The sequence below is a fragment of the Rana temporaria genome, chromosome 10 (genome assembly GCF_905171775.1).
Source record: "Rana temporaria chromosome 10, aRanTem1.1, whole genome shotgun sequence".
Lineage (NCBI taxonomy): Eukaryota > Metazoa > Chordata > Amphibia > Anura > Ranidae > Rana > Rana temporaria.
The window spans coordinates 133,367,909-133,390,450 of record NC_053498.1 but is presented as its reverse complement, the minus strand read 5'-3'; the positions used below and the strand labels follow the sequence as shown (position 1 = coordinate 133,390,450).

Here is a 22,542-nt window from a genome sequence, read left to right as displayed (position 1 = left end):
CATATTCTTCTTCATTCTTGCTGGAGCTGAAGCCAATCACGGCGAGAGATGTATTCTACTAATGAATACAAAGCCTGCTTGGATTGGCAGAGCCTGTAACATCATCAGCCCACGCTTCTCTGACTCTCAAAGTCAATCCAAGCAGGCTACTGTATGTAGGCACTCGGATTGGCAGAGGTTGTTACCCCAATCCCTCTGTATTCATTTGAATAGATCGCTCACCGGGATTGGCTAATAGGTATATACTGTATTTAGCCGAAGCTACATACAGTATTACCACACATCCAGCAGGCATCCGAGCAGCTGATCCGGCGTATAAGACGACCCCTGCTTTTTGGCCAGTTTTTTTAAGTGTAAAAGGTAGTCTTATACGCCAGCAAATACAGTATATTAGTACGGTCCCTGGTGCTGTTAAAAAAAAAAGTTATTACTACGTATATGAACACATTGTTCCAAGACAAGTCAACACACATTTATATTCTGAATGATCTTTATTAAGATAGCGATATTTGATAACACAATTTCACACATTATTTATTGCAAAATAACATTACTGACTTTAGCACAATTGCTGTGATTTCTGGCTGCCATTAGTATATCATTACATAATTCTATTTGGCTCTATTTGGCTCCAATCATCTACTCCCCTTTGCGTCCTACAATGACTATAATAGCTTTATAATCAATGATATCGCTGACATTGCGTCTCCTCTGCACTGCACAGTAATCAATGGCTAAACCCACCTTACCAAAGGCGTTTTTCACAAACTCCTCATTACATTTAAAACTATGGAACCGTTCTGTTCCAGCAGTCCAGTAAGTTGCATCTAATATCGCAATAAGTAACAGTTGGCCTCCGGGTTTTAGCAGCTTTATTATCTTCTCCAGATTCTTCATGTATTCATCTTCATTTTTACTGATAACTTCCAGTATCACCGCACTGATAATACAATCAGCAAGTGGTAGTAGCACCGGGGAAGTTATGTTTTCCTCTTCAAAATCACATTTCAAAATCTGCTTGATGGACGACCTTAGGCGCATTTCTTTCTCCTGAAGTTGATCTCTGAAAGAAAAAAAAAATACATAATATGGACATTACAGGAAAGATTTCAATATACAGTGATGTGGTGTGATGAGCAACTCTGCCAACATTCAGTTAGACTGTAATTTAGCAAGTTAAAATAAAATTGTCATACTAGTGTAGCACTACCCCTGTAGGAGTTGCTGATGTTAGGGTGCCCCACTACTGCACAGCCAGTCACACAGCATTTCCTTGTATTCAGACACCGTGATCAATCAGACCTTTGGCTTGTTTTCTGTTATTTTGTTAGGGGGTGATAACTTGGATGGTGTAAGGTAAGGGATTATGTGATACCCAACTTGAAAATGTCCAACAATTAAAACCAGGGACAACTTCCTCCCTATTTACAGATTTCTCTTCTTCCTTCCACCTGCACAAACTTGGTTCCCTTGTACAGCTCCTGCTGGTTCACTCCTAAGGGAACTTACAGGGCCAGATTCACAGAAGAGATACGACGGTGTATCTCCTAATACACCGTCGTATCTTTGAGAGTATCTATGCGGCTGATTCATAGAATCAGTTACGTATAGATAGCCCTAAGATCCGACAGGTGTAATTGACTTACACCGTCGGATCTTAGGCTGCAATTCTTTGGCCGCCGCTGGGTGGATTTCGCGTAGATTTCCAGCGTCGGGTATGCAAATGAGCTTTTACGGCGATCCGCGAAGGTTTTCGCGTTTGTTACGTCATCGCTAGTAATTTTTTCCCGTCGCAAAGTTAAGCATGCTTTTACATGGCTTAACTTTAGACGAGCCATGTTAAAGTATGGCCGTCGTTCCCGCGTCGAATTTCAAAGTTTTTTTTTGCGTAAGACGTCTGGGAATACGAAAGTACGTTACGCACGTACGGCGCGGGAGCATGCCTTATTTAAATGGTACACGCCCCATTTGAATTATGCGGGCTTTTGCCGGACGCCTTTACGTTACACCGCCGTAAGTTTACACACAAGTGCTTGGTGAATCAGGCACTTGCGCTGAAAACTTGCGGCGGTGTAACGTATAGACGATACGTTACGCCGCCTCAGTTATATGTGAATCTGGCCCACAGTCTCTAGTTAGTTCAGCAACAGCCCATTACAGGCTAGGAACAGTCCATTGGTAAAGTTGCAATGTGGAGTAAACAAAACGCGTCGGATCCACATAGATGCATGATGATACAGATGATTTTATATGTCTTTTACATTGTTCCACTCAAGACTTTTAAATACCATCCAGCCATTCCAGTGGCCTATGTTGTGTAGGACTTGTCTTCATTCCATGGTATGGCAAAGTATCATGGCGTCAATATGTATATGTGGTTTTTAGCATGCCTTGCGTATATGCAATTTTGTGTATGCATTTTTTGTCATTGAATATGCTGTATAAGATCTCACAAGTTACAGTAATATGTTCTTTGCAATGACTGCTTTTTGGTATACATCTCTCATTCAAAGTCCCCCAAAAAAATAACTTTTTTGTTGGATATTATGTAAAAAACTCATACAAGCAATACTGTGCTTTATATCCTATGTGATTACTCTATATAGTGATTGGCCTCATTCAAAGTCCCCCTGACCAAAATGTTCTTTCTTTCTGTCCAAGTTTGGGATGGAGGCCAATTACTGATGGTGCCACAAACCACATAATTTGTCCCTCTCAATGTGGAGTGAACAGCATCTCACACAACCTTCTGTCTCTTCTTAGAGGCTCGTCCCAGTTCACTTGGCTGCTTTCTCTTACCAGTCCTCCCAACTGACACACACATGGAGACTCCCCAGAGCAAGGTTGGATGAAGACTTGGCACACTACTGCCTTTAAGAGCACTGCTACAGCTGGCAGTCACCCCCCTTGACTGTCCCTGCACTGTGTTGATCTACTAGACATGTGCAGGATGAAAAAAATTGTTTCGTTTCGATTTGTTATTTAATTAAATTTGTTTAGTTAAGTTCGTTGCATTCATTACATTCGTTTTCGGGATTCATTTCGTATTCGAAAAAAATTCTACCGCATTCGAAAAAACTCTACCGCATTCAAAATAATTCTAACGCAATCGAAAACAAATCTACCGAATTCGAAAAAAATGATCAGATTCGAAATAATGCTACTACATTTAAACAAAACGATATATAACCATTTCCTGAAATTCGAAAGTCGTATAGAATGAAATCGAATTCCAATAGAAAAGATTAGAATAGAATAGGAAATGATAGAAAAGAAAAGCATAGAAAAACAATAGAACAGAATAGAAAAAAAAATATAATATATTCTATTCCAATTCGATTTCATTCTATATGAAATTCGAATTTTGGAAAATGGTTATATGTAAAAAAAAATCGAATGTGGTAGTTTTTTTCTAATTTAGTCGATTTTTTTCAAATGAGGTAGTTTTTTCTAATTCGGTAGATTTTTTTCAAATGCGGTAGAATTTTTTCAAATGCAGTAAATTTTTTCCAATCTAATTAAATTTTTCAAATTTGATCGACTTTTTAGGAATTCGGTCCAATTTTTTTCAAATTCTAATATAAAAATTATCTTTTATAATCTTTTCTATTCAAATTCGATTTCATTCAATAAGAAATTCGAATTTCTATTCTAGAATTTAAATTTATACTATTCGAATTTCGAATTTCGGAAGACTGTCATGTTCTATTTTATTACATTCTATTAACTTCTATTCTATTCTTTTTGATTCTATTGCTTTATTGTTTTATATTCTATTTTATTGTAGTTTTTCGAAAATCGATTTCTATTTTTTCAAATTCGATTCAAATTTGTTTTCAAATTCGATTCAAATTTGTTTTCAAATTCGATTTGAATTCGAATTTCGTTCGCGTTTTTTCGAATTTCTTTAAATTCGTTAATTTTGTAATAATGAAAAATTCGTTAATTTTGTAATAATGAAAAATTCGTCCGAATTTGTAACGAAACGAAATGCACATGTCTATGATCTACTCACTGTCTCTCCTTGTTGTCACTGTCTCTCTGCCTAGGGTCCCTCCAATTGCCTCCTGTGGTGGAATCCTTCCAGATCAGCCTCCTGAACTCTAGCCCGAGGTAAAGCCCCTCCTGGCAGGGGTCCCTCAAGGTCCCCTGCAGGGTGTTCGCTGGGTGTTCACCCCAACAAACACCCTTCAATGCACTGTGCTTTGCCCAGTCATGGCGCAGTGTAAGCTGGTTGTTAAGGAGTGGGATCAGGAAGCCGGCTGTTGCGTCTGTAACAACCGTTGCGTCATCAGCTATCAATGGGTTTCCCCGCTGACAGCTGAATAATAAGTGCTGGTAACAAAATAAAGAAAAAAATGGCGTGGAGTCCCCCCCCCCCCCCCAGTCCATGCCAGGCCCTTCGGGTCTGGTATAGATTTTAAGGGACACCCAATGATAACATTTTACAAACAAAATCCATACCAGACCCTTTATTTAAAGCGGGGGTTCACCCTTAGAGGGCACTTTTCCCCCTTCGCTTCCTGCTCGTTATTACTAGGGGAATCGGCAATTTATTTTAAAATATGTGCAGTACTTACCCGTTTACGAGACGCATCCTCTCCGTCGCTTCCGGGTATGGGCTTCGGGAATGGGCGGTCCTTCTTGATTGACAGGTTTCCGAGAGGCTTCCGACGGTCGCATCCATCGCGTCACGATTTTCCGAAAGAAGCCGAACGTCGGTGCGCAGGCGCAGTATAGAGCCGCACCGACGTTCGGCTTCTTTCGGCTACGAGTGACGCGATGGATGCGACCGTCGGAAGCCTCTCGGAAGACTGTCAATCAAGAAGGAACGCCCGCTCCCGAAGACCCATACCCGGAAGCGACGGAAGAAGATACAGCTCGAAAACGGGTAAGTACTGCACCTATTTTAATATAAATAGCCGATTCCCCTAGACCGAACGAGCAGGAAGCTAAGGGGAGATTTTTTTTTTTTTTTTAAATGGGTGAACTCCCGCTTTAAGCATGCAGCCCAGCAGGTCAGAATAGGGGAGGGGACAAGCGAGTGCCCCCTCTCCTGAACCATACCAGGCCACATGCCCTCAACATGGAGAGGTGGGTGCTTTGGGGTGGTGGGGCTCGTCCCCCACCCTATGTGAATAGGGTACATTGTATCCCTACCCATTCACCCGAAAAATAGAAAAAAATAAGCTCTCGCCTCCTGGGAGGCCTCCCACCGATTGCCCACTCTGCACTTTGGCAGTTCTTATATAGGCAAGGGGCGGGGCCACCTGGATACATCACCGGGTGGCACCCCCCTTCTGATGTCATGCCCCTTGCCTATGTAAAAACTGTCAAAGCACAGAGCGGGGGAGGGCTCCCAGGAGGCAAGAGCTTTTTAATTTTTTTCTATTTTTCGTGTTGGGCGTTGTGATTGATGACGGATTTAAATCGAGGGACAATATTTTAAAATGTTTTAATAATGGACTTGTCAAAAACGGTTTCTTTTAGGTTATTACTTTATTATGCTTTTTTGGCGAATGGGTAGGGAATAAGCCCCACTGTCTGCATAGCATACCCTGATAACCACAGCACAGGGTTGTTGGGAAGAGGCCCTTGTCCCCATCAACATAGGGACAATGTGCTTTGGGGGAGGCAGAGCCTGCCATTTTGAGGGCATGTGACCTGGAATGGTTCAGGAGGGGGGGGCTCGCTTGTCCCCTTCCCTTTCCTGACCTGCCAGGCTGCATGCTCGGATAAGGGTCTGGTTTGGATTTTGGGGGGCCCTACGTTGTTTAATTATGGTGTGGTATGGGCCTGGTATGGACTGAAGGGACTTCATGCCATTTTTTTTCTTTATTTTTTCAATAGCTGGTTGTCGGCAATTGTAACTGCAAATCATTTTTATTTTGTTATTTAGAAATCACATTTTAGCTGTAACATGTTTTTTGCATGCTACAGATGTACCACTTTAGAGGCACATTAAGGGGACCCCCCAGGCACTATATGTAAAGGAATTTTTCATTTTTATTGTTGCACTTTAAGCATAATTTAAAAATCACTGCTCCTAAAAAACAATATTTTTTTAAAAAAAAAATGTTATTGATTAATGTCCCCCCAGGGCAGTACCCATACCCCCATACCCTCTTTATGGCCAATTACTTGCATATAAACCTTCAAAATTGGCACTTTTGATTTTTCCTGTTCGGCTCTCATAGACTTTAATGGGGTTTGTTGTTCGGGTTAAAATATTTCCTGTTCGGGAGTTCTGGTGCGAACCGAACAGGGGGGGTTTTGGGCCCATCCCTATCCTTTTGTAATGGTACAGTAGGTTAGTGCGATCATGTGATATTGGGGAACTGGGTGACATCTGCTTCTGAGTGGGGCAGAGGAGGGGCAGCAGAGTTTTACAGACTAAAGTCTGGCAAGGCAACCCCATCCAAACCTGTAGGATTTTTTAAAGTGCGCCAGGACAAATGAAGTCTATTGGAGTCCCAGACAAAGGACCTAAGTATAGCCTCAAGATGTTTTAGAGGTACAGTAGATAGACAGGGGAGTGCCATAAAAGGCACAGTATCTTAGGTAGCAGGATCATTTCGACCAGATTTATCCTTCCCATGATTTTACTCCTTTCACAGTCTGAATCTTAGCTTTAGCCATATTATAAAGGATTAAAATATTGAGGGAGGTATAATTTGCAGGGGGCTTAGTAACTAGCACACCCAGATATTTTAGCTCACTAACCCTTGTCAGAGGTAGAGGATCTTGATCACTGGGTGGCAGGAAGCTGTCAAGAGGCAGGATCTAGGATTTGTCCCAATTCATTTTGAGACCAGAAAATTTCTTAAAGTGTTCAATGGTCTGCAAAGTGGTTCGTAAAAGGGGGTCTAAGTCTGACATGTAAAAGCACGTCATCTGCATACATACAAAAAGTCTCAACTAAGGGGCCTATTCATAAATCACGTATAAAGGGGTTACATCACTAAGGGTTCTGCCACCAGAGCAAAAGGGGTGGGGAAAGTGGGCAGCCCTGTCCCCCTAGAGAGAGGGAACGGAACACAGGCCCATTCATTAGCTAATAAATTCACAACAGAGATCTGTTGAAACCGTAATATTGCATTCTTTGCAGAATCTAGCCCCACTCAACCAAATCAAAGGCCTTGGCTGCATCTAAAAGCAACTAGAACTCTTGTGCCAATGTCATCATGGGAGGCCTGTAGATTCATGAACAGACGTCTAAGGCCTCATACACACTATAGGTTAACCAGAGGACAACGGTCTGATGGACCGTTTTCATCGGTCCAAACCGATCGTGTGTAGGCCCCATAGGTTATTTAACCTTCGGTTAAAAAAATGGCAACTTGCTTTAAAATTTAACCGATGGATTGCTAACCGATAGATCAAAACCAATCGTTGGTACACACAACCATCGGTTAAAAATCCATGCATGCTCAGAATCAAGTCGACGCATGCTTGGAAGCATTAAACTTCGTTTTTTTCAGCACGTCGTTGTGTTTTATGTCACCGCGTTCTGACAGGATCGGTTATTTAACCGATGGTGTATAGGCGCGACGGACCATCAGTCAGCTTCATCGGTTAACCTATGACACCGGTTCGTCGGTCCGTTCTCATCGGATGGACTGATCGTGTGTACACGGCATAAGATTAAAGTGATACTAAAGTTTGTATTTTTTTTATAACAAATATGTCATACTTACCTCCACTGTGCAGTTTGTTTTGCACAGAGTGGCCCCGAATACTATTTTCTGGGGTCCGCCGGCGACTCTCGTGGCTCCTCCCCGCATTGGATAACCCCCTAGGCGGGGTGCGCTCCCGAGTCCAGCATTTGGCATCCATAGCTGTCGAATGCAGGACTCGGCCCCGCCCTGACGCTCATATCATTGGATTTGATTGACAGCCGTGGAAGCCAATGGCTGCGCTGCTAACAATCTATCCAATCAAGAGCCGAGAACCCCAGGCATAGAGACAGCATGCAACAACTATTAATAATAATATTGGTGAAGACAAACCAATACAAAAATTACACTATGACTATTCATGACTGAATAGCATAAACAGTGCTAATATTATACTAATAATTACTAAATATCAAAAACCTGTGACTGGTTAAAAATGTATCAATTAATTAGACCCCCCGAGTGGAAAAAACCAAGGGGAATATTAGATTAATGTGTAAGGTAAGAGGAGGAGCACCCAATCGCCTCCCCACCTTGCGACACCCAATCAGTGGATATTGAATCGATGAACCATACGCCATGTAATTAAATACATAATAATATGTTAAATTAAAAGAAAAAGATATATTAAAAAAAAAATTGAATTGTATGTTATAAACATAAAAAAAAATCCAAAAACTATATATAGAAAAAAAACATCCTTGCATGTCACAACTAGGTATAAAGAATTCATTATGAAGCATCACGCATTGTTTATAAATGCATTTACATCAGTATCTATATTTAAACCATGAGGTATATAAGACTTTAATCGGTATATCCAAGCCATTTCTAACTTAGATATCTCCCTCACCAGAGAGCTTCCTCTCCAATTAGGTTTAAATTTGTCGATCCCCAAAAACAAAGTCCCAGATGGATCCTGATTATGTGCTAATAGATAATGCTTCGACACTGAGTGATTCTTAAAACCAGTAGTAATGTTGGTAATGTGCTCGTTCAAGCGTACCCGAAGCAGGCGTTTAGTCCGGCCTACATACTGCAATCCACAGGGCCACTGCAGCATGTAGACTACCCCCACGGTGGCACAGGGTTTTCTGAGTGGCAGTACATGTGAAGGTGGTAGTCCTTCGACTAGTACAAGAGTTGAGGGAGCACACTCTACAACTTCTGCACTGATAAAAGCCAGAAAGTTGGTAAAAAAACCCTAGTACTGACTGGGGGATTTACTGTATAACATTAGGTGCTATATGACTACGTAAAGAAGATATACCCTTGAAAATGACCCTTGGTTTATCCGGTAGGATGCTCTTCAATACGTATCATTTTTTGCAATGTGCCAATGTTTGTTAATTAATTGTTTAATACCTCTATGTTGAATAGGATAAGAAGTAACGAAAGGCACACCCACTGGGAAACGATCACGATCCTGAGGGCCCCTTTCAATCAACAAGTCTTCTCGCACAGTTGTCCTAACAGATTCCAAAGTGTCCCTCAAAAACTCCCTTTGGTATCCTTTCTCGACAAACCTACCCGTCAATACCTCAGCCCAGGGCTCAAAATTTCAAGTCCTGAGCTACTAGCCAGGCCTCAAGGCGTACTCGTCACCAGTTGCCCCGCCCAACCCCTACCATTCCCCACCCCATAATCCCGCCCCTAGACACGCCCTTATAAATCTCACGAAATGACACTTAAATATTTTATGCAGAATTAACCTATAAAAATAAATATTAACAACAACTTCATCCGTGCCCAAAAACGCAGCCTGCCCATGTCTACCAATGCAGCATGTGTCCCCAGGGCAGCAAAATGTCCCCCACTTTGCAGCCAGAGTCCCCCCCCACACTATTGGAGCCAGAGTCCCCCCCCCACACTATTGCAGCCAGAGTCCCCCCCACACTATTGCAGCCAGAGTCCCCCCCACACTATTGCAGCCAGAGTCCCCCCCCACACTATTTCAGCCAGAGTCCCCCCCCACACTATTTCAGCCAGAGCCCCCCCCCCCACACTATTTCAGACTCTCCTCTCCTTGCTCACCCCCCCTGCTCCCAGGCTTCCCACACTCGCCTGCCCTCAAAATGTACTCGCATTTTGCGAGCAGGCGAGTGTAAATTTTGAGGGCTGTATATATATATATATATATATATATATATAGTCACAAAACAGTGCATCGCTTGAATGGACCTCACTAATTACAGGAGTTCTATATGTGCATTGTAGTGCTATAAGAGGCACCGCTCCCACTGGCTGTACACTCCAAATAAATACATGGCTCTGAGCAGCTCTCAGTTTGGTGTCAATCATATAGGAGGCAAGAGGAAAAAAAACATATCGCTAATAAAAAGTATTTATTTCCATATAAAAATCCACTCACATTTAAGAAGAAAAAAACAACCATTTCATAATACAATCCTCAGCATACACAGTTCCACCTAGTCCCAGCGTGATTCTGCCACCGCCCACCATATGCATAGGTGCCCAGCGGGCTCTCTCAAAGCTACGCTACACGTGAGGTAAAGTAGTTTTACTTACCGGATCCACCACTCCCATAGGCTCCATCGTGATCCTGTGGTCAGATGCCCCAAGCCGCCGCGTTGTTCAAACCGCGGGGAACATGACAGCTTTCCATTCAATAGCTGCGTTCCCCACCGACGCCGTGCGCATCATACAGCCCCTCCCCCCCCTTGTCTGGGAAACTTTGATAGACAGATCACCCATCCCATGGATGGGATGGGTGATTTGTCTATCAACGTTTCCCGGACAAGGGGGGAGGGGCTGTATATGACGCGCACGGCGGGGAACGTAGCTATTGAATGGAAAGCTGTCATTTTCCCCGCGGTTTGAACAACGCGGCGGCTTCTCTCCTACCCAGCAAAGGTTGTCTGCAATAGTGTGGGGGGGACCAGACGGCGGCGAAGGCGAAAACAGCAGCGGCAGCAGGGACTCTCCTCTCCTTGCTCGCCCCCCCCCTGCTCCCAGGCAGCCCACACTCGCCTGCCCTCAAAATGTACTCACATTTTGCGAGCAGGCGAGTGTAAATTTTGAGGGCTGCCTCAGCCTGTTCAAGGAACTCCTGGGGATCGGAATAGTTCCTACGGAGCCTAAAGTACTGGCTTTTCAGCACTGCCCTAAGCCAGGAACTATGATGACAACTGCTAGTTGGAATAAACGAGTTCCGGTCGATCACCTTAAAGAAAGTGGAGGTGGTAAATTACTCTCTTCTGATCCGGATTTTGAGGTCCAGATAATGGATCTCAGACTGGCTAGCTTCAAATTTTAGATGTATCCCCCTCTGATTTTGGTTCAGGGAGGTCATGAACTCCTCCAAATCAGCATAGGGGCCATCCCATAGGAGGAGGATGTCATCTATATACCTAGCCCACAGGGCTATTTGTGGTATATCCCTAGAGTGGATGACATCCTCCTCCCACCTGGCCACAAATAGGTTAGCCAAACTTGGGGCGTATTTCGCGCCCATGGTGACCCCAGTCTCTTGTTTATCGAAGCACCCCTTAAACCAAAAGTAATTGGAGGCTGCCGCAAATTTAAGAAGAGACATAAGGAAATCAATCTGTCTCTCAGGAAGGCCTGAACTCTTACTCAAAAAATATTCCACTGCCTCAAGACCAAGATTATGTGGAATGATAGTATAGAGGGATGTGACATCAATAGTCACCATCCATATATCTGCCTTAGGGGGGATACCCGACAATAAGTTAATAATGTGTCTGGAATCCTTAACATAGGACGGTATTTCCCACACCAACGGCTGTAGAAAAAAATCCACATATCTGCCCACCCTGGACGTGATAGAATCTATACCACTCACGATGGGACGTCCCGGGGGGCAGACCGGATCTTTATGTAGTTTGGGTAAATAATAGATGGTAGGAGTACGGGGGGCTTTAGGTACCAAGTATAGCCTCTCTCTGGAGGTAAGGGTCCCCTCATAGAAACCTCTAGCTACTAAGGCCTCAAGATCCCTTGTGAACCTGACTTTAGGGTCACATGGTAATATTGAATATGTATTGGTATCTCCAACAATATTATACATTTCTTTAAGGTAGTCAGCCCTGTCTAGGACCAAAATACCCCCCCCCCCTTATCCGCTGGTCTAATCACCAACTCTTTATTATTACAGAGGGAATCCAATCCCTCCTGTAAATCTTTCTTCAGATGAGCTTTTTGAATATTCATCTTATCAAGATCCCCTAACAACACATCTCGGAACACCTTAAGAGATGGAGCTAAGGTGCCCGGAGGGTTAAAAAGCGAAGCGTTGGACAACCCAGAGTGGATGTATTCACTAGGACTGGCCTGATCAGAAGAAGGAATACCTGCCATATATCGTTTAATGTTGAGTTTTCTGATAAACTTATGGATGTCCATATATGTATGGAATTTGTCTAAACTTTTAGGTGTCGCAAATTTAAGGCCCTGATCCAGAACTTGTTGCTCAGACATAGTTAGCACTTTAGAACTTAAATTAAAAATACCCTGTCCTATTCCTATATTTTTGGTCGTTTGAGCTGCTCTAGCCCGCCTCCCCCCTCTGGTTCCTCTCCTCTTTCTCCCTGTCTTTTTTTGCCCTGCGTGGGTTTGATAGTAGGAGGGTGACTGGGAGTCCCAGTCAGACTCCGGACCTTGTCTCCAACCCTCTAAATGATCAATGTGTGATCCCCTCCCCCTTTGGGTGCCTTGTCCCCACCTTCTACCTCTAGGGGGCTGACCCCTAGGTCTAGATGGGGGACCATAATATTGAGGCCCAAATTCCTGATTATGGCCAGCCCCATTAACCACCGGGAGATGGCCAGAACCATATGAGGGACCTCCCCTATGACCACCAGATCCTCTTCTCGGGGACTGGTAGGGAGGGTGGTTCCCTATTTTGGGGTTAGGTGGGCCCGGCTTAGGGGCTGCAAAATGCGACTGTGAGTAGCCCAAAACACCAGCTCCTCCCACTTGAGGAGCGGAAACCTCCATATCGCTGGAAGCTGCTCCGGCTAATTCCTCCAACAGTTCCTTTTGCCAACTAAATACAATGTTGCCATGGTAGTCACCCAAATCCCTGTTGCATTTTTTCTTTTTCTTAGCTCTTTGATCCTTATCCTCTTTTTCAAGGGCTTTGAGGAGACCTTGGGATTTATCCTTATACTCCTCACTACCCGTGAGAGCGTTCAGTTTATCTTTGATGAGTTTGATCTCATCATCGAGTTTCAACAGTTTGGTGGACTTTCTCCCCACCAAAAATCTGAGAAACGACACCCCAGCCTGGTTAAAATATTTGAACCATTCCTCCAAGTCAGTATCACCCTTCTGCGGGGCTACATCCCACCTAAGGCTTCTGGGGACCATCTGATGACCGATGTTTGTTTCAAGATAAGCCCATTTGGTATGGTTTTCAGATATCATGAGATTTTTTAACCTAGTGAAGGTCCCACCCAGGTCATCCTCATCATCTTTAAACCTTTCAAAAACACTGCCTTAATTAACCACCTTAGTGGCCCGGAATTCAAATATATCCATTTAAGGCTATACAAAAAATTTTTTGGCAAGCTGCAATAATAAAAGGAATCAAATAATAAACAAAAAATTGCGCTACCCCAAACCAAAATTAATATAGTGACAATATTGAACCAGAAGGCTGCAGTAAACAGTGTGAATACACATAAAATACAAAAAAAGGAAAAAAAACTGCGCCAGCAAAAATCAGCTAGCACTTATGCTAGATGAATGGAAACATAAATGAACATGTAAGTCAATCGTGTGAAAAAATGTCCCAAGAAATAAAAAATAATAAAGAATCTTGTAGGTGTCAACATCTGAGACGAACGTTTAAACCAGTGAACGTTTAAACCATCCGTGAGAACCGCCACCACATGGAAAGCCCCTTACCAGATTGATAAGTAAACACAGCCTTAAAGAGATATGGTTTCCGTCAATGGATTAAACACAGGGTCCGGGAGCCACAGGATCAATCATCCAACAAGGGATCGCTACCTCCTTTGCAAAGATGGTCCGCGGATCATAGATGACAAAAACGGACTATAGCGTAATACCGTTTGGTAACGTTTATTAAGTAAAAAGGGTTGTACTTACAAACACAAATTCATTAAAAGCGTGTATATACCGATTAAAGTCTTATATACCTCATGGTTTAAATATAGATACTGATGTAAATGCATTTATAAACAATGCGTGATGCTTCATAATGTATTCTTTATACCTAGTTGTGACATGCAAGGATGTTTTTTTTTCTATATTTCGTTTTTGGATTTTTTTGAATGTTTATAACATAACATTTTTTTTTTTTAAATATATATTTTTCTTTTAATTTAACATATTATCATGTATTTAATTACATGGCGTATGGTTCATCGATTCAATATTCACTGATTGGGTGTCGCAAGGTGGGGAGGCGATTGGGCGCTCCTCCTCTTACCTTACACATTAATCTAATATTCCCCTTGTTTTTTTTTCACTCTGGGGGGGTCTAATTAATTGATACATTTTTAACCAGTCACAGGTTTTTGATATTTAGTAATTATGGGCCAGATCCACAAAGAGGCGCCGTAACTTAACTATTCTGATTTAAGTTACACTGCCGCAAAATTTCTACCTAAGTGCCCGATCCACAAAGCACTTACCTAGAAATTTTCGGCTGTGTAACTTAAATCCGGCCGGCGCAAAGCGTTCCCAATTCAAATGGGGCGAGTCCCATTTAAATTAGGCGCGCTCCCGCGCCGGACGTACTGCGCATGCTCGTGATGTCATTTAGTTATATATTTTTGGTCGTATATAAATAAACTTTTTAAACTAATGATAACGGCTCCATATAAATTTACTTAATTGTTTTTTAACTTTCTGGTGACTAATATACCCTTTGTTCGTATGGTGCATAGCTAATCTGAATTAGGTAGTTATTCTAGAGCCACTGAGGGCATTATTGCTATCTTTCCCATAGTTAAGATGGCGTTTTGTTGCTGCCATTTCCTTGCACGTCAGAATGAGGTCTGGTTATTTATTGCGGTGAGTCAATGTATTGCCCATCCCCATTGAAAACGTCAACTTATGACGAAACACGTCTGGGACGGCGTACAGTGACGTCACCATGTTCGATGTGAAGGAGGAAGGGCTCCTCTAGTGCCGGCCGGCATCTTTTACACGCTTTTGAATTTGTGTTTGTAAGTACAACCTTTTTTACTTAATAAACGTTACCAAACGGTATTATGCTATAGTCTGTTTTTGTCATCTATGATCCATCTATGATCCACGGACCATCTTTGCAAAGGAGGTAGCGATCCCTCGTTGGATGATTGATCCTGTGGCTCCCGGACCCTGTGTTTAATCCATTGACGGAAAACATATGTCTTTAAGGCTGTGTTTACTTATCAATCTGGTAAGAGGCTTTCCATGTGGTGGCGGTTCTCACGGATGGTTTAAACGTTCACTGTGGTGCTGTTCGTCTCAGATGTTGACACCTACAAGATTCTTTATTATTTTTATTTCTTGGGACATTTTTTCACATGATTGACTTACATGTTCATTTATGTTTCCATTCATCTAGCATGAGTGCTAGCTGATTTTTGTTGGCGCAGTTTGTTTTCCTTTTTTTGTATTTTATGTGTATTCACACTGTTTACTGCAGCCTTCTGGTTCAATATTGTCACTATATTAATTTTGGTTTGGGTTAGCGCAATTTTTTGTTTATTATAGAGACAGAGCGTCCTCACCGTGGGACATTCCAGGGCTCAGGTAAGTAAAACGGGGGGCTGGGGGGTCGGTGACTGACAGAAGTTTTTTTAACCTTAATACATAGGAAGCATTACGGTGAAAAAACAGGAGGGTTTACAACCCCTTTAAGAGATCTCTAGGCATGAAGCCCAACTGATCTGAGTGGATCAAGGACAAAATAACTAATATTAAAGCAGAGTTCCACCCAAAAATGAAACTTCCGCTTTTCGGAAACCCTCCCCCACTCTGGTGACACATTTGGCACCTTTCAGGGGGGTGGGGGGTGCAGATACCTGTCTAAGACAGGTATTTTGCACCCCCTTCCAGGCATAGACTACCGTGAGAGTCTACGCCACTTCCCGTCCCAACCCACCCCCCGCTGTCTCCTGGAAAACACACTGGGCCAAATCCTCAAAAAACGGGCTTAACTTAACTTTTCCGAGTTAAGTTACACTGCCGCAAATCTCCCAAGTTAGGTGCCGATCCTTAAAGCACTTACCTGGAAATTTTCGGCAGTGCAACTTAACTCCGTCCGGCGCAAGGCGTTCCTAATACAAATGGGCGATTCCCATTTAAATTAGGCTCCCGCGCCGGACGTACTGCGCATGCCCGTGACGTCATTTTTCCCGACGTGCATCGCGTGTTTTTACGATACGCCGAGTTTTGAGGATCGCGCAGGGTAAAAAAGTTGCGTCGGGAAAAAAAAAGATACGGCGAATAAAAAAAATTCAAAATAAAAAAAACCTTACGGCGAAAAAACGAAGCTGAAAAGCTTTGTGGATCGCCGTAAGTCCTAATTTGCATACGCTAGGCGGCATTTCGACACGAAATGCCCCCAGCGGCGCATGCGGTACTGCATCCTAAGATCCGACAGTGTAAGTCTCTTACAGATGTAATCATTGCTCATGTTTGGTCTCCACCTGTACCACCTCCAGTGCATAATACCAGGGGCTGGCCCTGTTCATTATGTGCTTCACAGTAGAGGAAAAGGGTCTGGTCGACCACACATCCGATAATATCACCTTAATTTAGACATATTCTAAAATAGACACTTCACAATGTACAGGCTGTGAAGCGTGTAATGAACGGGGCCAAAACCTTGTAGTGGAGGTGGTACAGGTGGAGACCGACCTTGAGCAGTGATTACTCATCGCCCATAGGCTTACTATAGGGCATCTGTAGTCGGTCTGGACGGGAGAGCCCTCAGAATAGGTAAGCATAGGCATCATTCCTTTACAGGATAGTTAGTATAGGGCTTAGAATGGGGGTGAGAGCAAGGTTAAGTTTAAATGTGACTGGACTTCTACTTTACACAATGTGAATACCCTTTTCCAGCACAGTAGATAAGGAGAGCCTGAATAAAAACATTATAAAGAGCTGAGAGCTCCATCTGATGGATGAAAACATAGATTTCAACTTTTCAAATACAATATTTCAAAGTTACCTGACTAAAAACATGAAAAAAAAGGTTATATTTAAAAAAAAAAAAATTAAATATACTCCAAAATTATAGATGTTGTCGTTAAAGAAACCTGAAAGAAAAGTCAGAAAGTGAGGAATCATTAGGGGACAAGTCACCTCGTTCCTTCTAACTCAGCCGCGGCTGATGATGTATGTGACCAATCATATGCTCCGGTACGGTCATGTAGCCATCTGTTCAGTTCCATGATACATCTCTCTTGGAATTTTAATAGGATCATTTTTTTGAAGAAATTGGAGGCGGAATAAAGATGGTGAATGAAGGAACCACTGCTGATGTCAATCAAAAACGTACCCTTAACTCGACCTGGAGGAATATTAGAGATTCAGATGTTATCTTAGCCGAAACTAATTTCACTGCCAAAAAAGAGATTTCACCTTTTCACAGCATTTGGCATTTAATGACACTGCTAGGTGAAAATAGCTTTAAAAAATTGTTCCCAACCAATATATAATATGGCTCTCGGATTTCCTGCTAGGCCAGCCACCATTTTATGTCACATTATCCTCCATATATGAAAGCGCCTGATGAGCAAGGAGCTGAGAGAGAGAGAGAGAGAGAGAGAGAGAGAAAGAGAGAGTAAGGAGAGTATAAGGAGATGCCACTTTGATGCCACTTTGGACGAGTGTGTTACGTCTTTGGCTTCGACCATGAGACTGCGTGGGCTCTACAAAGTCACACACACGTATATGATTCAGGTGTGACTTTCATGTGACTTTTGAGTTTTTACATTGAAGTCTATGGCCCTCATATTGCATGAAAGTCTGACCAAACTATAACAGGAGGAACTACTTTAAAGGAGTTGTAAAGGAAAAAAAAAATTTGGCCTAAAATTAATGTCTGCAAGGTAGACAGACAGAATAGTGTAATGATTCTGTTAAAAAAAATAGTAAATACCTATTAAATTCCTTCATCTATATCACCTCCGGCATTCTAGTTTCTGTTCTCTCATTCACTTCCTGGTTTGCGGTGCTCGTTCATGTAAGAACTACATTTCCCAGTATGCATTGCGGCACGCCCAGTAATTCTCACCTCCTTGAAGTCTCTAACACGTAGAGAGCGTCCTGCCGCACAGATGTAGTTCCCAGGAGGGGGCGAGCACGTCACTAACCACCACAGTAAAGCCTCCCTTCACGGTGGTGAGTAACAATCAGACAAGCAGGAAGTGAACAGAACAGAGAAGAAATAGAGCAACTTCTGAGCAAAAACGAATAATGAGGAAGTGAAAAGAGGAATGTCTGCAGGTAAAGGATGCTTATTATGAAAAAAAAATGTTCCTTTACAACCCCTTTAAAGTCGCTGTGACTTTAAGGCATCATGCACACAGTGCGTTAAAAGAAAATCATTGCTGTTAATGCACATTTAGCACATTAACATGCATTTTGCTGCGTCAGGCATTTTTACAGCTGTAACGCTACTGCTCAAGAACACGCTTTTTGAAGCTTGAAAACGCTCATGCCACTAAAAGCTCCTAAAAGACTTTGTGGACACATAGAATAACATGGAGAGATGTTTTTAAAAAAAAAAGCCTGACGCTCCTAAAAGCAGAAGGAAAAAAGTCCTGTGTACATGAGTCCTAAGTTGCACAAATATGAACGGCACTCATTGGAAAACATGGGGTGCAGCTTGTCATATGACTTTGGGGTCATATGCCAAGCGCTACAAGTGTAAACTGGGCCTTAAAGATAGAAAACAAGTAAGATAATGGGGGTTATTTCCGAAAGGCAAATCTACTTTGCACTACAAGTGAAAACTGAAAGTGCAAAGTGCACTTGAAATTGCACTAAAAGGGGAACTTGGAAGTGCAGTCGCTGTAGATCCGAGGGGGACATGCAGCATTTTAGCTTGCACATGCTTGGATAATAAAATCAGCAGAGCTTCCCCTCATTTCAGATCTACCCCTCAGATTTACAGCGACTGCACTTCCAAGTACACTTTCAGTGCAATTTCAAGTGCACTTTGCACTTGTAGTTTGCACTTGTAGTGCAAAGGGGATTTCCCGTTCGTAAATAACCCCCTCCGTTTGTGAATTGACCTTTTGCAAGCAAAAACATAAAAAGTGATAATATAATGACTTATGCCTTGTACATCGGAATTTCCAATGAAAAAAGTCAGACGGAATTTGTTCATCGGGTATTCCGTCCGGGTGTGGGTCCCATCTGACTTTTTTCCGTCTGAGTTTAGAAATAGAACATGTTTTATTTTTTTCTGATGGAAAAAAATCCTATCGAAAATTCCGATCGTCTGTGTGGAACTCCAAAGGAGAAAAAAACTTGCATGCTCAGAATAAAGTCGACGCATTTTTTTCGGCTCTTAGTAGTGTTTTACGTCACCGCGTTTTGGACAGTCAGAATTTGGTCTGACAGTGTGTATGCAAGACAGCTTGAACGGAATTCCGACGTAAAATTCCATCGGATTTTATCCCATCGGAAATTTTGATTGTGTGTACAAGGCATAAGAGTGACATATTCACCAAATAAAACAGCCATAAGAAATAAATGATAATTTCTTATTGTCTCATCATAATGTGGTACCAGTTTATGATTCTGTTTTACAATAATCTTCTTTGGATCAGGCTGCCGTTGTTGACCTCTCCACCTCAAGTTGTAGTTTTTCATCCCTTCATTGTGCCATTGGATGGAGTAAATGGATAGAGGCTTAAGCCCCATACACATATTCTGACTTTTTGCCAACAAACTTCAAAATAAGCAAGCATTCAAAAAATCCGACCGTGTGTACGCCCCATCAGGCAAACTTTTTCGTTTTTTATCGGACAAAAGTTCGCTCTGCAAACGGACAAACTTTTCGGCAACAAAAGTCCTAGGGTGCAAAGTCCTATCGTGTGTACAGAAATCCATTGGACTTTTGTCCGAAGTACAAACACGCATGCTCAGAACCAATGTTAAAATCAACCAACAATAGCAGAAGTTGACCAAAGGGTGGCGGTAAAGAGCAGAAAAACCATGTGATGTTGGGAAAGTTTGCTGAAAAAGTCCTGCCGTGTGTATGCTTTGGGTGTGCCGGCCAACTCCCTTCGGACAAAAATCCACAGAAAAGTTTGTTTGAAGTCTGTCCGTGTGTACGAGGCTTAAATCTTGAAGTTGTTGTTTGCCTCCCATGGAAGTGGCACTCAAGACAGCTTTTTACAATAAAATGTTTTTTTAAAACCCACTGGAGAAGTATAAAAGAGAAGAGAGATGCCTCTAAGTGTAGCAATATGGTTACATTTAATGAAGGTACAACATTTAGCAACTTATTGCTACACATGGAGGCTCCTCTATTCTTTTTTATACTCTGTAGCTCCTGATGGATTTTGCTTCTAATCCCCTTGCAGAGGCTTCCATTTGTGGATGGACATTTTATGGTTACACAACCCATTACATTGCTATAATCTTTTTATATAAACGGAAGGAGTTATGAATAAATGGTTGTGGAAAGAATCATTTGAGTTTCCATTATTTCCTATGGGAAAATTTGCTTTGATATAAGAGTGCTTTGAATTACAAGCATGCTTCTGGAACGAATTATGCTCGCAATCCAAGGTTTTACTGTACTTGTCTAAACCCTTATCCTGGACTTGCTTACTCCAGGGACATTAAAGGGGTTGTAAAGGTTTGTTTTTTATTTTCTAAAAAGGTTCCTTTAACCTCCCTGGCGGTATGATTCTTTCAGAAAAAAGATGCTGAAAGCGGTACCATTATTTGCAAGGAAATTTGGCGTTTTATACTGTAGGCCTGTAATTCTTAGGAATAACTCACTTAAATCTGACCAAACAAGAGTCTAGTAGGCATCCCGGGTATGACATTTTTTTAAAAACAAAATTATAAATTATAATATAATAAATAATTATAAATAATTATAACAAATAATAATATAATTCTAATAAAAAGTATTCAATAATGTAATCAACTCAAAATCACTGAAATTTGCTCAGTTGCAGAATTGTCGCTGTCATTATTATTTTTTTTTTTTTATGATGAATTTCCCCACAAATCGCTATCGTACAATTCTGCAAGTGATTCTAATTTATTATCGCTGTTTTCTAGCTGATCTAAAACCACTTTTGACATAAAGGAACACTTTTGGTTGCTATGGACAATCTACAGTTTGCAGGGAGAAAGAACAGTTTTTATTATATAAAAGAACATGTAGGGCGCTGGGCAGACCACTAGGGACAAGGGGGGTGTGTATTTTTTACATGCAGTACTGTAATCCGGAAGATTACAGTATACTGTATGTATTGTGTTTGTTTACATTTTTGAATTTGGCGTTCGTTCTCCGCTCCCGTGCGTCGTAACTTCGCAGGGAACGGAGATCGGCGGCACAGGAGGACACTGTGTGAATCGAGCGAGGTCCCGCTCGCTCACACAGCGCGGTGGCATCGCTGGATCCAGGGACAAGGTAAGTAACTTTGTCTGCTGCTGCAGCGAGGCAAGCCCGAGTCTGACTCGGGGATACCGCTTTTGGTATGAAAATCTCACCCTGAGTCAGACTCGGGAATACCGCCAGGGGGTTTAGGCTAGTGCATTGTTGGTTCACTTACCTTTTTCTTTCGATTTCCCTTCTAAATGTTTTTTTTGAGAGAGTGGGTAACCGCTCAAAGAGAACCAGGTAATCTGATTCCTATGGTCCGAGCCAAGGGTGCAGGCAGTGCAATCAAAATGCAGGTTAGGATAATCATCATCCTAAATGTTTTTTTTCTTTGTGTGAATTTCTCACTTCCTGTTTCTCCTCAGTAAGCTGTTCTGGCTGACTAACCTCCATGGATGATGGGGGCAAGCTTACTGAGGAGAAACAGGAAGTGAGAAATTCAGACAAAGAAAAAAAACATTAAGAAGGGAAATTTAAGGAAAAGGTAAGTGAACCAACAATGCACTAGCTTAAAGGAACCTATTTGGATAATAAAAAACAAACCTTTACGACCCCTTTAATTACCCAAAAGTAGGCTTCATTCAACCAATTATACTAAATCAGAAGGACGATTGGTTGCTCCAGAGGAAACCCACATTTTTTGTGCTGATCTTTGTTATTTATTTACAAATTCAATTTAATTTCATGTACCTCAGTGATATCAAATATCAATCAATTCAATTGCAGGTTGTAACACAACAAAATCTGGAAGAGCCCAAAGTGAGGTGAATAACCTTTTCTATAGAAGCAGCTTGATTTTTGAGCAAGAAATAAAACATTCCTCCTCTACCAGCAATAGGAAGCTGTAAGGACAGAACTATGGGGACTCCACTCATGTGAATGATACTCTTATGCCGCATACACACCATCACTTTATATGATGAAAAAAAACGAAATTTTCTGTGAAGTAAAAAACTAAGTTTTTGAAACTTCAATTTTCAAAGACGAAGTTGCCTACACACCATCGTTTTTTCACAATGCTCTAGCAAAGCGAGGTTACGTTCACCACGTTTTTTCATTGAAGCTTGCTTCATAACTAGCTTCTGGGCATGCGCGGGTGTAAAAACGTCGTCTTAAACGTCGTTTTTTGCTACACACGGTCAATTTCTGTGAAGTAAAAAACGACGTTTTGGGGGGCGTGTCCGGCCGGCGATGTTGATGGCCGCATTGTAGTGAGCTCCTGCTACCTCACGCTTTAGCAACAGCACAGCGACGTTAGGACGAGGCTCCCAGAGTACCGATTGC

The 22,542-nt window shown here is 42.1% G+C and overlaps 1 protein-coding gene across 1 annotated transcript in view; it reads right to left on the bottom strand.

Moving 5' to 3' along the window:
- Positions 1-472: 472 nt before the first annotated feature.
- LOC120915632 (indolethylamine N-methyltransferase-like) overlaps positions 473-22,542 on the bottom strand; it is a 28,394-nt gene continuing 6,324 nt past the window's right edge. Inside the window, exons 2-3 of the mRNA XM_040326301.1 lie at positions 16,986-17,193; positions 473-1,063 (exon numbers count right to left, since the gene is read on the bottom strand). Coding sequence (XP_040182235.1) covers positions 640-1,063; positions 16,986-17,193 — 632 coding nt within the window. The 3' untranslated portion in view covers positions 473-639. The remainder of the gene's footprint in view (positions 1,064-16,985; positions 17,194-22,542) is intronic.